This window comes from Oncorhynchus gorbuscha, linkage group LG14 (assembly GCF_021184085.1).
Source record: "Oncorhynchus gorbuscha isolate QuinsamMale2020 ecotype Even-year linkage group LG14, OgorEven_v1.0, whole genome shotgun sequence".
NCBI classification, from domain to species: Eukaryota; Metazoa; Chordata; class Actinopteri; order Salmoniformes; family Salmonidae; genus Oncorhynchus; species Oncorhynchus gorbuscha.
This window is the reverse complement of record NC_060186.1, coordinates 15,687,100-15,703,571: the sequence shown is the minus strand read 5'-3', so window position 1 is coordinate 15,703,571 and position 16,472 is coordinate 15,687,100. Positions and strand designations below refer to the sequence as shown.

The 16,472-nt window shown below is 47.5% G+C and overlaps 1 protein-coding gene across 3 annotated transcripts in view; it reads left to right on the top strand.

Moving 5' to 3' along the window:
• LOC123994543 (solute carrier family 41 member 2-like) overlaps nt 1-16,472 on the top strand; it is a 44,801-nt gene that overhangs the window by 670 nt on the left and 27,659 nt on the right. For 2 of the 3 annotated variants that reach the window (XM_046297244.1, XM_046297246.1), the window contains exons 2-10: nt 391-1,080; nt 1,659-1,766; nt 3,823-3,894; nt 6,595-6,739; nt 8,475-8,621; nt 12,123-12,270; nt 12,392-12,471; nt 15,342-15,473; nt 15,759-15,907. In XM_046297244.1, the coding sequence (XP_046153200.1) occupies nt 562-1,080; nt 1,659-1,766; nt 3,823-3,894; nt 6,595-6,739; nt 8,475-8,621; nt 12,123-12,270; nt 12,392-12,471; nt 15,342-15,473; nt 15,759-15,907 (1,500 nt within the window). In that variant the 5' untranslated portion in view covers nt 391-561. The remainder of the gene's footprint in view (nt 1-390; nt 1,081-1,658; nt 1,767-3,822; nt 3,895-6,594; nt 6,740-8,474; nt 8,622-12,122; nt 12,271-12,391; nt 12,472-15,341; nt 15,474-15,758; nt 15,908-16,472) is intronic. The other variant, XM_046297245.1, reaches the window with a different exon arrangement.

Genomic DNA, 16,472 nt, shown 5'->3' with positions numbered 1-16,472 from the left:
GTTGAATTATATTGGCCAGAGAAGCAGAGAATGTTGCTTATGTAATTTCACTGTTTCAAGACTTGGTCATAAGCAGAGATTATGTTATGCCATTTAAAAATAAATACAATCATAGACGGCACATATGCACTTTGATATCATATTTGTGCAGGTTTTCAGAGACATTCAACCAGACATACAATAGGCCTACCTGAAAGCAACCAGATAGTGGGTTATTAATCAGCATGCATTGTGTAGACAGCTCCTCCTCTCCTCAGCCTCAGGGTCTTCTGATAACAGAACCAAAACAAGCAATGTAGGCTATCTAGTCTGTTTGAAATTAAATGTGGTTTGCCTTTGCCCCAGGTAGAATAGCTAGACTATAATTTGTGTTTGTTTCGCTTGCATGAGCTGGAGAGAACAGTGAAGGTCTTTCTCCTTGGCTGGTCTCCACAGGGCTGATCGTAGTGGACATGGATGCCCCTCTTCCTATTTAACCAGCCCTGCCTGCCCTCTTTCACACTGCCCCGCCTGAATGACTGGAGATGAGACATTGCGGACTCATCAGCAGCATTGCTTAGCATGAACATCCACACACTGGGCGACTCTCTGGGCCCTAGCCTAGTGGTGCGTATGAGCGGAGCCACCGGTGGCTGGAGCAGTCTCTCTCTGAAGCCAGTGCCTACCGGGTGGATCCCCTCTGTGTTCCAAACCATGGTCCCTACGGGATACACCAAGCTCCAGGAGGAGCGTGGTCTGGCCATGGCCGACCTGGGGCCCAAACCTGATGGGAACGGCTACCGGCCTGACCCCCCTCACCTGGAGGTGCGCCGGCACTCGGACCGGGTAGCGCGGACATCCGTTAGCCTGTCAGACGGTGGGGATGTGCGGTACTCTGAGACTGAGCCCATGCTCCCTGAGGGGACACTCTCAGGGGAGGAGGGTGATGACGAGGAGAAGGAGGAAGAGGAGAGTCAGAGGCCCCCCACACGGAATATGCCCAAGGAGTCGCCTCTGGCCATGGCACTGCAGATCGTGGTGCCTTTCCTGCTGGCTGGGTTCGGCACCGTGTCGGCAGGGATGGTGCTGGACATAGTACAGGTGAGACTGGAATGGTAGAGCATAGGTCCTGTTGAGACTGGGGTGTGGACTAGTGCATGTGAAGTTCAATTAGATAGAGGAGGTGGATTTGGCACAGTTTACATCAATTGGTTTGTATTGTTTACTTATAATAATAATAATAATAATATATGCCATTTAGCAGACGCTTTTATCCAAAGCGACTTACTTATGACTCCATTCCATGTGTAGTCCAGAGTAAATGGCTGTAAGAGCTTTCAAGGAAGGTGATAAAGGGATATCTGTATATTGATATTACATTGTTAAAGGGATTCTCATAGCCACTCAGCCAATACTAGTAGGGATAGGCTACTAGGTAGGAACCTATGACTCGAAGCTACGGCATTTCGCCTTATTTAATTTTGATATAACATTTGAATGTAAATATTTGAATGGGGACAACTTTCTAATAAAGACAAGCTGACAATGAACAAATAGTAAGCTCCCATCTGCTCTGTACTAGCCAGTAGCCAACAATAGACTATCAACAACAATGACATGTCTAATATCGCTGTCTCTTCTCCTCTCTTTCTCTCTCTCCTCCTCTTTCTCTCTCCCAGCACTGGGATGCCTTTAAGTACATTACAGAGATCTTCATCCTGGTTCCGGCTCTGCTGGGCCTGAAGGGCAACCTGGAGATGACCCTCGCATCCAGACTATCCACTGCGGTAAGACACACACACAGGGAGGCGCTAGAGAGTGTGCTAAGGAGTAGACGTGCTTTGTTAGTGCTCCGTTCAATTTTGAAACAAATTCTTATTTATCTTAACCTCTCACAACCTATAACTTAAAACATTGTCTGGCAATACGACAAAGAGAAAAGGCACCAAAAAAGGGGGAGCTAAACAAGATAATTTGAATGAGATGGACAATGAACCAATTTCAACATCGCCGACCCACGAGGAGTTAGCTGAAGATGCTATCTCCCAAGAGTTCTCCACAGAACCTGCTCAGTGACCTACTGGCTGCTATAAACTCACTAAGCAAGAAGGTGGACACAAGGTTAGCTGATATCTCAAAGAGTATTGGGACTTTGACTGAAACTGTGACGGCAGCCAAGTGCTGGGTGCATGAGGTTGAGCAGACGACAGTCGATCACGAGGCCAGGCTACAGGACAGAGAAACAGTGCACAACGTTCAAAAATGACAACAAAACCCTGAACGCCCGTTTGGAAATGCTCGAGTGGCATTCAAGACGCCAGAACATCCGAATATGTGGGATCCAGGAGGACACTGAGAAAGGGAAACCCACTGAATTTGTCTGAGCTGATTCTGGCATTGCTGGGGAGTGAACACTTCAAAATGGCCATCCTGATCGACCGCGCACACAGATCACAGGCAACGAAGCCGGCCATGAGTGCGCAACCAAGGCCATTCATCGCACGGCTGCACTATCCCCAGACCAGGGATCTCATCTTCAAGCTGGCTAGTTAAAAGTTCCCCCTTAACTACGGAGCCAGGGTGTCTTTCTACCCAGATCTTACCTTGGAGGTGAGGAACCAATGGAAAGAGTATGATGAGTTACGCAAAACAAAAGCAGGGCGGCCAACATCCGTTATGGATTCCTCTTCCCAGCCCGGTTTAAGGTCCCAGTCGAGGGATCAACACGTACGTTTGACAACCCTAAAGAGGCCGATCTGTTCTTGTCAAGCAAGCTCCCTGGCTGAGGATACAGAATGACTGTGTCAACCGGCTAAATGGCCAAATACAGGCCAGGAATGTGTTTGGATTTCCTGCCTGTGTCTTTTCCATCAGACATTGGGACTTACAGTGGGGAGAACAAGTATTTGATACACTGCCGCTTTTGCAGGTTTTCCTACTTACAAAGAATTTGAAACCAATAACCGTGGTCAATTTATATGGACCCAACTTCGATGATCCATTATTTTTTCAAATGGCTTTTGATTGAACAGGCCTCCCGTCAACGTTCCTCACTCCCTGCACTTGTTAATAGTCCAGCATATGTGGAAAAAGCCACTTATGACTCTAACCCAGTCATTTGTCAAGAACTTGGTTCAGAAATCTCAGATGAGGACTGGGTAGAAGCTCTCAGGAATATAAACCACAGTTCAGTGAATGCCAGACACAACCGTGTACATTTTAAGGGGATACACAGGTTACATTACTCAAGTGTATTTCTATTTCTGTCTCTCGCTCCCACCTGTTACACATACACCGTTACACTCTGGTTCTCCCATCTTACACATACACTCTCACACACACCATTACACTCTGGTTCTCCCATCTTGCTTCTTCTCTTTTTTTCCTCCCTCTCTTTCTCCCCCTATTCAAATGATCTGGGGTTTGAGAAGTTGATGAAGTGATTGGACAGAATTCTCTCTTTGTTCAGTTTGGCCCGTTCCTCCCCTTCCTCTTTCCTCACAGATACACATTCACATCATTCTGTTCGGTCTCACACAGAGAAACTCAGTGTTGTGTTTCACTTGTTCCCTCATCTCACTCCCTGTTCACTGAACGAGAAACTGCTAAGCTCTGCATACTTTTGCTAAGTGAACAAGAACAGTCATAAACCTTCCCATCTGAAACAATGCACTCAATTGAACATTGTGTTTAGTTTAATCATATTTGTAATCTGATTAGCGGTTCCTGCAAACTGTTCAAAGTAGTTATTAATCTGTTTTTTTTGGGACAGGTTATTTGTGTAGGAGATTCAAGTGAATATTGAATGATTTGAGTTGCTGATTGTGGTCTGTCACTGTGCAGGTGAATGTGGGGAAGATGGACTCTCCCATAGAGAAATGGAACCTGATCATAGGAAACCTGGCGCTAAAACAGGTAAACACACACACTGTCCGCCTCATAGTGAGCAGCAATGTTTTTTGCCACTGAGCAAATTTCAGAGCAAATTTGAACGTTGTGAAAATGTTGTACAACTTCCAGCATGTGTTTCATGTGAACACTGAGGCTGTACCCGCTTTAAGTTAGTTATAACAGTGGCCAAGTAAGCTGCTATGGATGTTTGATCTACCAGTGGCCTACCATCAAAAACTATGGAGAAAATGCACCCATTACATTTTATCTTGGAAATAGCTGTCCTATCATTCATCCTACAGTAGCAGGCACTGTGTCGTGTTCAATGTAGGCATACATTCCATGATATTAAAAAAAAAACATGCAGGGCTTGACATTAAACTGTTTATCCACTTGTCTGTCTGAAAGGGAGGTGACTGAAAATGTTGTTGCTTGATGCAAGAAACCACTTTACAAAATATATTTTTTTAAATTATTATTCCCATGCCATTATTACAGAGAATCAGACAAATTATGCTACCCTCTGCCTATTGGTTACTTAGCTTATACAAGCCTGTCTCAAAATACTACACTGCCCCTTTAAGACAAAAAAAGCTTTTCAAAGAAGTCTAGAAATGTAAACGTTTTGTGCTCTCATAAGCAATCACACCTCTATTACTGACTACAAATTATAACTGGGCTAATAACTCATTAACTAGCAAAGGAAATTAGCAGAATGTGCAAGTGGCTACATGCAACTCTCGTTTTGATCTCAAAATCTACTCATGACCGCTCATACTGTAAACGCTGTCCAGTTCAAAGTAAATGGCACAGATCCATATGGCAATGGTCTATTTGCATATAGGCCCACTGCAGCTCTGGTTATGCTGCACAAGTCTGTGTAGAGTACGAGTTGAGCAGTGCGTGTCAATGCGTTCTGCCGACAACAATCTCCTGCATAATTTGTTGTGTTTCGGTATGTTACATTGAAAGTGGTATTGTGTTGACTCAATCACAATTGCCATAGTAAAGGGAAACGTTGATCTTTTCTTAACATGACATAACAAATGTAAGCCTATGCAATATTAACCAATTAAAGGTACTGTAGCAATGAGATTTGTGCAGTAAGCTATAGGCCCAATACATTATCACCACATATTGGCTTTGCTTGAATTACCCTGCCAATGCATTGTTGTTCGGGCCAAATATCCCTCCGCTTTCCCTTTCCTCCACTGACACTGACCAAAAAGGGAGAATGTCTTCCAGCTGATGGCAAACTCGAGTCGCCCCGCATTATTTCTGCCACATGCGCAAATTCATGTTGTTACTCCTATGAACAGAGAAAGTGAAATATTCCTGGATATTAAGAAAGACCCAAGCTGCTAATAATAACAACACAAGCCTATAGGTTTCACTTTCCTACTCATTCATTACTGCTGCAGTGCTTGTTGCAGCGCTGAGTGGAAATAGGAAGAATGTGTATTTTATGGCTTATAAAAGTGTTGAATAGAGTGCTGACAGTGCTGAGAAAGAATTTGAACATGAACTCACTCATAAAAACAGCAGCTCTTTGCTGTATTCATTGAGTCCCTCTCTAGTCCATGGTTACAAGACCATGGTGCTTGCCTACGGAGCTGTGAGGGGAACGGCACCTCAGTACCTCCAGGCTCTGATCAGGCCCTACACCCAAATAAGGGCACTGCGTTCATCCACCTCTGGCCTGCTCGCCTCCCTACCACTGAGGAAGTACAGTTCCCGCTCAGCCCAGTCAAAACTGTTCGCTGCTCTGGCCCCCCAATGGTGGAACAAACTCCCTCACGACGCCAGGACAGCGGAGTCAATCACCACCTTCCGGAGACACCTGAAACCCCACCTCTTTAAGGAATACCTAGGATAGGATAAAGTAATCCTTCTCACACCCCCCCCTTAAAAGATTTAGATGCACTATTGTAAAGTGGCTGTTCCACTGGATGTCATAAGGTGAATGCACCAATTTGTAAGTCGCTCTGGATACGAGCGTCTGCTAAATGACTTAAATGTAATGTAAATGTAGTCATGGTTTTAAACATTTTGAAATCTCACAGTATCAACTTTTCTGTAGCTTTCTGTTACGCCTTCTACGTTACTGCAGACATGGTAATCTGAGCCATCTGATTGGCCAGCGGTAGGCCTATAGTGCACTTGGTTGGCTTTCCAGGCCAGATACATGAAATGGTTCAAAATGGCAACAGTTCACCCACCTGGCGCGCAGGGCAGCTGAATCGGGTTCACCTACCGCCAACAGCCCGAGACCAAAATAAATAAAAATAGGAACTTTAGGCTTTATCGTTGTTGTTGTTTTTTACAGAAATCTTTTACAATCAACTAGGAATGTCTGGGTGAACACTGCTCTAGAAAGTTGAGTAAAGTTCAATCTCATGCTTCTCACAGTGAGCTAATATTTGTTCTGTGTGGCAGCCCCGGGGGAGCTGCGCCCCCGTGTTCGTCTTAGAGGGATCATTGGCGAGCGGTTTTGAATTTGTGCCCTTATCTCCCGATCTGTTTATCTGCGTAGTATGTGTACTTCTGGTTAGTACTTGTGGTAATTATTGACTGAGTGTTTTAATGTTGATCGTGTATCATATAATAGGAAAACATTGTTAAAACAGGTTGATGTTATTCCTGTTAACCCTTCCCCCACACCTCTCCCTTTCTCTCATTCCCTAAGTTCCTTCTCCCTCTGTCATCCTCTCTCTCTCCTTCTAGGTACAAGCTACAGTAGTAGGCTTCCTGGCAGCAGTGGCGGCAGTGGTTCTGGGTTGGATCCCAGAGGGGAAGTTCCAGATGAGTCATGCCATTCTGCTCTGCTCTGCCAGCGTGGCCACTGCCTTCATAGCCTCTATGCTGCAGGGTACAGACACACACACACAGACAAGGACACACACATGTACTCTGATATGGAATGTGCGCATTCAGACAATCAAACAGTCACAGCCCAACATATTATCGCCTACTGCTGATGGGTCTCATGCTATATACACTGCTCAAAAAAATAAAGGGAACACTAAAATAACACATCCTAGATCTGAATAAATGAAATATTCTTATTAAATACTTTTTTATTTACATAGTTGAATGTGCTGACAACAAAATCACACAAAAATGATCAATGGAAATCAAATGTATCAACCCATGGAGGTCTGGATTTGGAGTCACACTCAAAATTAAAGTGGAAAACCACACTACAGGCTGATCCAACTTTGATGTAATGTCCTTAAAACAAGTCAAAATGAGGCTCAGTAGTGTGTGTGGCCTCCACGTGCCTGTATGACCTCCCTACAAGGCCTGGGCATGCTCCTGATGAGGTGGCGGATGGTCTCCTGAGGGAGCTCCTCCCAGACCTGGACTAAAGCATCCGCCAACTCCTGGACAGTCTGTGGTGCAACGTGGTGTTGGTGGATGGAGCGAGACATAATGTCACACATGTGCTCAATTGGATTCAGGTCTGGGGAACGGGTGAGCCAGTCCATAGCATCAATGCCTTCCTCTTGCAGGAACTGCTGACACACTCCATCCACATGAGGTCTAGCATTGTCTTGCATTAGGAGGAACCCAGGGCTAACCGCACCAGCATATGGTTTCACAAGGGGTCTGAGGATCTCATCTCATACCTCTGGCGAGCACATGGAGGGCTGTGCGGCCCCCCAAAGAAATGCCACCCCACACCATGACTGACCCACCGCCAAACCATTCATGCTGGAGGATGTTGCAGGCAGCAGAACGTTCTCCACGGCGTCTCCAGACTCTGTCACGTCTGTCACATGTGCTCAGTGTGAACCTGCTTTCATCTGTATAGAGCACAGGGTGTCAGTGCCGAATTTGCCAATCTTGGTGTTCCAAACGTCCTGCACGGTGTTGGGCTGTAAGCACAACCCCCACCTGTGGACATCGGGCCCTCATACCACCCTCATGGAGTCTGTTTCTGACCTTTGAGCAGACACATGCACATTTGTGGCCTGCTGGAGGTCATTTTGCAGGGCTCTGGCAGTGCTCCTCCTGCTCCTCCGTGCATAAAGGCGGAGGTAGCGGTCCTGCCGCTGGGTTGTTGCCCTCCTACGGCCTCCTCCACGTCTCCTGATGTACTGGCCTGTCTCCTGGTGGCGCCTCCATGCTCTGGACACTACGCTGACAGGCAGCTCGGATTTATGTGCCATCCTGGATGAGCTGCACTACCTGAGCCACTTGTGTGGGTTGTAGACTCCGTCTCATGCTACCACTAGAGTGAAAGCACCGCCAGCATTCAAAAGTGACCAAAACATCAGCCAGGAAGCATAGGAACTGAGAAGTGGTCTGTGGTCACCACCTGCAGAACCACTCCTTTATTGGGGGTGTCTTGCTAATTGCCTATAATTTCCACCTGTTGTCTATACCATTTGCACAACCGCATGTGGAATTTATTGTCATTCAGTGTTGCTTCCTAAGTGGACAGTTTGATTTCACAGAAGTGTGATTGACTTGGAGTTACATTGTGTTGTTTAAGTGTTCCCTTTATTTTTTTGAGCAGTGTATTAGTAACAAACACACACATGGAAGGTTGAGGTATGTGCAGGCGTGTCGCCCTGACCTCTGTACCATCTGAATCCCAGGCTTCATCATGGTGGGGGTGATCGTGGGCTCCAAGAAGACTGGCATCAACCCCGACAACGTGGCTACGCCCATCGCCGCCAGCTTCGGTGACCTCATCACCCTGGCCATCCTGGCCTGGATCAGCCAGGGACTCTACAACTGCCTGGGTGAGAGGAGGAGGGTTTGGACTAGATACTTCCAGATGGAAATAAGACACACAAGCAGTCAACTATTTTTTGACCCTCTATATTGAGTTCACAGTCCTTCACTTCATCCTTCCTCTGTTTGTTTTATTTCCTCTTGAAAAATGGTGAATAATATATCTGTCCAACAGTGTACAGAAATGGTCCATTTGGAATCAGACTGCGTTGTTCAACCACTAGATGGCACTCTTACGCTGTTATTTTCATCAGAACAGACCATATCTTTCTCTCCCTCGCTTTCCCTCTCTCCATCTCCCACTCCATAGTCCATATTTAATATATGCCATGCCCAGCCTCACACGCGCTTCCTCGTGTTACATTACCCAATACAGTGGACCATTAAGCGTTTCCCTTGGAAAGTGTATTTTCCTAACCTTGATGTGTCTGGGCCCTATGAAACAAGAATTCATCACCAGACCAGAGACTCCAGAACTATGAAAGGCTACAGTAAAACATCTGAGATAATTTAATACAAGAGTTCATATTTTCATACCAGCTCAGTAAATCTGTCTGGCCTTGCCTGGTGGTGTAGGACAGGTTGTGTTCCAAATGACACTCTATTCCCTATGGGCCCTGTTCAAAAGTAGTGCACTACGTAGAGAATAGGGTGCCATTTGGGATGTTACCACAGAGGACAGTGTCTCTGTTGTAAGGGCCAGCCGTGTCCGTCCCGTCCGCTGTGTTCTACCTAATTGGACTAATGTGCAGTTTACTCATAGCTAAAGTGAATCATTTTAACCGGATGGTGTACAGAGATATCCAGGAGACTCTATCCAAAATATATATATATATACCTACACCCAAGGCCACGAGCCACGGTTTGCTACTGCAAACATTTATTTTAAGACCTAAATCTGAATCGTGGTGAGGGAATGGTGAACCACAGTGACACCGAGTCAAGTCTAAACCCAGGGACTGGTGGGTATACCTGTGTCATCATGACTGGGACTATTACCCAATTCTACCCACTGTGACTACATAGAGCTCCCTTCTCTGGGTTTTATATCTATGTCTTCAGGGGGTTGATGATGAGGGTCGTTAAGTGTGTGGAATGGGATCATGGTGAGACGAATATCTGGTAAGGAGAAGGGGATGATGGCGTTACATATCTCACTACTAGGCACTAAGCAGGTATTTTCCCCTTCTCTATTCTCCAACATCACTCTGATTTAGAGCTGTAATAATCATTAGAGTTGTAAACCCGCACAGGTGTGTGCGCATGCACATTTCAGTATAAAGTAGACCCCTCCAAGGATAGTGTCTTGCTAGGAGTGAGGATCTATTTCTCAGGTCTTCAAAGTTAGATGTCCTGTAGCTACTACTGAGTCATACAAATACAGTACCTCTCCTTGTTTGTTATGAATCTCTGTTGTTTTCTTGCTCGGTGTCATGCTGTCTTTCCTGGGGAGAGGAGAGACAGTATCTCCCCCCTGCTCTGTGTCATGCTGTCTTTCCTGGGGAGAGGAGAGACAGTATCTCCCCCCTGCTCTGTGTCATGCTGTCTTTCCTGGGGAGAGGAGATACAGTATCTCCCCCTGCTCTGTGTCATGCTGTCTTTCCTGGGGAGAGGAGAGACAGTATCTCCCCCCTGCTCTGTGTCATGCTGTCTTTCCTGAGAGGGGAGAGACAGTATCTCCCCCCTGCTCTGTGTCATGCTGTCTTTCCTGGGAGGGAAGAGACAGTATCTCCCCCTGCTCTGTGTCATGCTGTCTTTCCTGGGAGAGGAGAGAGACTCCCCCTGCTCTGTGTCATGCTGTCTTTCCCCCCCCCTGCTCTGTGTCATGCTGTCTTTCCTGGGAGGGGAGAGACAGTATCTCCCCCCTGCTCTGTGTCATGCTGTCTTTCCTGGGGAGGGGAGAGACAGTATCTCCCCCCTGCTCTGTGTCATGCTGTCTTTCCTGGGGAGGGGAGAGACAGTATCTCCCCCCTGCTCTGTGTCATGCTGTCTTTCCTGGGAGGGGAGAGACAGTATCTCCCCCCTGCTCTGTGTCATGCTGTCTTTCCTGGGGAGAGGAGAGACAGTATCTCCCCCCTGCTCTGTGTCATGCTGTCTTTCCTGGGAGGAGAGACAGTATCTCCCCCCTGCTCTGTGTCATGCTGTCTTTCCTGGGGAGGGGAGAGACAGTATCTCCCCCCTGCTCTGTGTCATGCTGTCTTTCCTGGGAGGGGAGAGACAGTATCTCCCCCTGCTCTGTTATGCGTCTTTCCTGATATCTCCCCCTGCTCTGAGTCATGCTGTCTTTCCTGGGGAGAGGAGAGACAGTATCTCCCCCCTGCTCTGTGTCATGCTGTCTTTCCTGGGAGGGGAGAGACAGTATCTCCCCCCTGCTCTGTGTCATGCTGTCTTTCCTGAGAGGGGAGAGACAGTATCTCCCCCCTGCTCTGTGTCATGCTGTCTTTCCTGTGAGGGGAGAGACAGTATCTCCCCCCTGCTCTGTGTCATGCTGTCTTTCCTGGGGAGAGGAGAGACAGTATCTCCCCCCTGCTCTGTGTCATGCTGTCTTTCCTGGGAGGGGAGTTACAGTATCTCCCCCCTGCTCTGTGTCATGCTGTCTTTCCTGGGAGGGGAGAGACAGTATCTCCCCCCTGCTCTGTGTCATGCTGTCTTTCCTGGGGAGGGGAGAGACTATCTCCCCCCTGCTCTGTGTCATGCTGTCTTTCCTGGGGAGGGGAGAGACTATCTCCCCCCTGCTCTGTGTCATGCTGTCTTTCCTGGGAGGGGAGAGACAGTATCTCCCCCCTGCTCTGTGTCATGCTGTCTTTCCTGGGGAGGGGAGAGACTATCTCCCCCCTGCTCTGTGTCATGCTGTCTTTCCTGGGAGGGGAGAGACAGTATCTCCCCCCTGCTCTGTGTCATGCTGTCTTTCCTGTGAGGGGAGAGACAGTATCTCCCCCCTGCTCTGTGTCATGCTGTCTTTCCTGGGGAGGGGAGAGACTATCTCCCCCCTGCTCTGTGTCATGCTGTCTTTCCTGGGAGGGGAGAGACAGTATCTCCCCCCTGCTCTGTGTCATGCTGTCTTTCCTGGGGAGGGGAGAGACTATCTCCCCCCTGCTCTGTCAATCCACATGAAGCTGAAGCTGATAAATTGTGTTTGTTGTTTTGTTGTTGTAACTCCCACCAGTTTTTTCGCTCTGGGGATTATATCTGTTTTTAATTCTCCCCTTTCCTCTCTGCCTCTCTCTGTCTGCCTCCGTGTACATATTTACCTCTGCACATTGATTTGGTACTCCCTGTATATAGCTCTATTCTTGTGTGTAGCTCTATTCTTGTGTGTAGCTCTATTCTTGTGCTTAGCTCTATTCTTGTGCATAGCTCTATTCGATCTTGTCTCATGTATTTTTTTTCCTTTTGTGTTAGTTCTGCATCGTTGGGAAATGTTCTTAAGCAAGATTTTCACTGTAAAAGTCTGCACCAGTTGTATTTGGATCATTTTGATTTGTCTCTCTCGCTCTCTGTCTCTGTAGACTCTCACCCGTACGCGTCGTCCCTGGTGTGTGCCTTCTTCCTTTCTCTGACTCCAGTGTGGATGGTGATCTCCTCCAAACACCCGGCCAGCCGCACCCTGCTCTACTCCGGCTGGGAGCCTGTCATCACTGCCATGGTCATCAGCAGGTGTGTGTGTGTGTGTGTGGATGCACTCGCTCACTGTCAGAGAAGTAGCAACAGACTATTGCACATTCACGTGATCAGAATAATAGCACCATTTCATGTGTGAATGTTCTGTGCTCTGCAGTATCGGAGGACTCATCTTGGACAAAACAGTGTCTGACCCGAACCTGGCTGGCATCGTGGTGTACACCCCTGTCATTAATGGTGAGACGCAATATCACTGACTGATTAGACACACTGTGCGGGTTTACAATGTGACTGACACACTGTGCGGGTTTACAATGTGACTGACGCACTGTGTGGGTTTACAATGTGACTGACGCTCTGTGCGGGTTTACAATGTGACTGACGCACTGTGTGGGTTTACAATGTGACTGACGCACTGTGTGGGTTTACAATGTGACTGACGCACTGTGTGGGTTTACAATGTGACTGACGCACTGTGTGGGTTTACAATGTGACTGACGCACTGTGTGGGTTTACAATGTGACTGACTCACTGTGTGGGTTTACAATGTGACTGACGCACTGTGTGGGTTTACAATGTGACTGACGCACTGTGCGGGTTTACAATGTGACTGACGCACTGTGCGGGTTTACAATGTGACTGACGCACTGTGCGGGTTTACAATGTGACTGACGCACTGTGCGGGTTTACAATGTGACTGACACACTGTGCGGGTTTACAATGTGACTGACGCACTGTGAGGGTTTACAATGTGACTGAATTTACATTCAAACTTAGTTAGAAAAATAGTGAGTAAGGGACTAAACACAAACGTGTGTCTCTATATCACTGCTACTGTCACCCTCCTCCCATCCTTACCGGGGGACCGTTGCCAAGGCTGTTGCTGGCATTTTGACAACCAGAAATCAGCTTTTAATTAAACATTGTTAATGAGAGACATTTAACTCGATGGAAGACGACTGTGTGCCTCTAATCGATGTTACTGCTGAGATGTCAACAAATCAGGAAATGGCTGGGTGATCTGGGAAGTGTGTGTGTGTGTTTGTGTATGTGTGTGTGTAGGGGGACCACACAGACAAATGATTCTGGGGGCTGTAAAAGGGAGGTTTCATCACCAACCCTGTAACTATCTGTGATTTACAACACATAGTGGTTACTATCTTATAGAGAGGAGGAGATGAATAGACTGAGCCTTTGATGCTTTCACTCTGAACATGCACAGATCCTCTCTTCTAAACTAGAGACCGAATATAAGAAGAGAGATGAGTGAAGCTGGGAAAGGAGAGGGATGGGAGACTGGAATGGGAGAAAGGAAAATGGAGATTAGATGTGGAGAGGCAGACAGACAGTCTGTTGTCCCAGAGCTACTCCAATGGGGAGGGAGATAGTGGGAGACGGGACCCCCTGTGGTCTACCCTCAACCCACCCCTCCTCTCCCGCCGTGAGACCCAGTGACCCAAATTACAGCAGCTAGCCCCCCTGCTGAGGTGGAACCACCACACTCCCCAGACCTCTGGAGAGGAGGGAGGAGAGGGATTGAGTGGTGGACTGGAGATGGATGATGGGTGCAATGAAAGTGAGGGATGTGGTGGAATGAGAAGGGGGGGTGGGGGGTGATTAGGCACAGAGGAGTGTGAGAGATGAAGAGGGTGGAAAGGGATAAGTTTGTGGGGAGAGAGGCGTGAGGAGGGTGGGGAGTTTTATTTAGCCGCAACATGGAGAAGTTAAATGTCAGTGGAGAGACGGAGAGGCAGCAAAGATTGGATTAAGTGGCCATAATCTCTGGGCAGCAGAGGTGTCTGTCCTCATTTAGGCCAGCCTGATCAGGATAACAAGCACCGCAGGGGAGATAAGCCCAGCTACCCCAAAATATGACCCTCTCCAAAACACAACCCCAAACTCTTTCTGTCCCTTTCTGTCTCAGTCTCATCTCCTCCTACTTTCTGTCAGTGTTGTCTGTCTCATTGACCACAGCCTCTCTCATCTCCTCCTACTTTCTGTCAGTGTTGTCTGTCTCATTGACCACAGCCTCTCTCATCTCCTCCTACTTTCTGTCAGTGTTGTCTGTCTCATTGACCACAGCCTCTCTCATCTCCTCCTACTTTCTGTCAGTGTTGTCTGTCTCATTGACCACAGCCTCTCTCTCCTCCTATCTGTCAGTGTTGTCTGTCTCTACCACAGCCTTCTGTCAGTGTTGTCTGTCTCATTGACCACAGCCTCTCATCTCCTCCTACTTTCTGTCAGTGTTGTCTGTCTCATTGACCACAGCCTCTCTCATCTCCTCCTACTTTCTGTCAGTGTTGTCTGTCTCATTGACCACAGCCTCTCTCATCTCCTCCTCTACTTTCTGTCAGTGTTGCCTGTCTCAAACACTATTTTGGGTTGGAGTGGTTGTCTGGTCTGCCCACCTGGAAGCTGTGAGTGTTTCTACATTTCCTGTGCTGCGTGGCTAGACTACTCTGAGTCACCTGACTGACTGTGTGTGTGGATATAAATTGCCTTGTCCTGCTGTTTTCAATATTCCTCTGCTTGATACAAATTACAATCTATATGAGGAAGCTGAGCAGAATTAGATGGTGTGCACTGTCAGTCTTTGTCCCCCATTTCTCCTTTTTATCTCTGTCCCCCTACTTTCCCTGTCTGTCTATCCCCACCTCTCTCATTTTCCCCTCCTCTCTCTCTCTCCCTCCGTAATGCAGTTACCCCACACAGTAATATGTATTCATTATGTCTCAGACTGTGGTGATGCATCACTGCTGTCTCATGCTCCTTCTGGTTGAGAAAGCCAGGCTGACGTGTTGAGCAATGTACTGAGATGCAACACAGCCAGGCTGCATTCCAAACCAGAACTCACACCCTTCCCTCTGTCCTAATTGATCTGGAAGGACTTGATATGTGAAAGTAATATGACAGAAACTACAGTCCGTCCCTGCTCTTTGGAGGGAGAGGTTGGGTTACCTCAGATCTGTGACTGGAAGGCATCACCTGTTTAGGGAAGGATACAAATCTGAGTCCTCGCATTTCTCTCTAACCCTCACTTCCGTTCTATACTCAGCTGCCTCCAGTCAGCTCCAGCCATAAGCCTGCCTGTTCTGTCTGTTCTCCAGGTATTGGGGGGAACCTGGTAGCCATCCAGTCTAGCCGTATCTCCACTCACCTGCACTTCCACAGTGCTCCTGGGGAGGTACCAGAGGAAGCCAAGGGCTGCTACTTCCCCTGCCGCACCTTCTGTGGCACAGGTAAAGCACCTAACCAATACTTAAACAGTGGAAATGTGATCTGTTTTAAACAGGGCATCCTGCAAGACAGATTGCTTAACCTAGAGATAGTTCTCCCCCTCTTCAAGTCCCTCTCGCTGGGATTTTAAGACATAAATTGTAGGTTCTGCAGAAGGTCTAGCCCATAATTATCTCCCTAGTCAGTGTTTACGCTGACAGATACACAGGTTAGAAACTGTCTTAGCATCTGTTCTATTGTTAGACTCAGTTGCACAGTTCCAACTCCTCTCGTCTCCTCTCTCTCAGGAGCCAATCACCGTTCGGCCCAGGTGCTGCTCCTATTGGTGCTCCCGGGTCACCTGATCTTCCTGTACACCATCCACCTGATGAAGAGCGGCCACACCACCCTGACGCCTATCTTCATGACCGTCTACCTGGCTGCCGCCCTCTTACAGGTCAGTTGTGTGTGTGTGTGTGTGTGTGTGTGTGTGTGTGTGTGTGTGTGTGTGTGTGTGTGTGTGTGTGTGTGTGTGTGTGTGTGTGTGTGTGTGTGTGTGTGTGTGTGTGTGTGTGTGTGTGTGTGTGTGTGTGTGTGTGTGTGTGTGATGGGGTGGTAGGGGGTAGTTCCTTTGCAAACTACCCATAGTTTGCAAGTTCTTTTTCCAACTGTGACCATCTGAGCTTGAGAATTTTCTGGCTGACATGACTTTCTATTAAAAGCTCTTATTTTGCGAGACATTATTATTAGTGTCACTATTATTGTGACACTATCAAAAGCGAGCTTCATTCAGAGACCCTTTTTCACTCTGCTTTCAAAACGCTTAAACATAAATGAACCACACGCATGATGAACGTCAACTTGAGATGAGAGTGCTCCTTACTAAGTGACATTTGAAGGGAAATCAGGTGCGGCAGATAGCCTAGTGTTTAAGAGCATTGGGCCAGTAACCAAAACGTCGCTGGTTTGAATCCCCTAGCCCGACTAGGTGAAAAACCTGTCGACGTGCCCTTGAGCAAGGT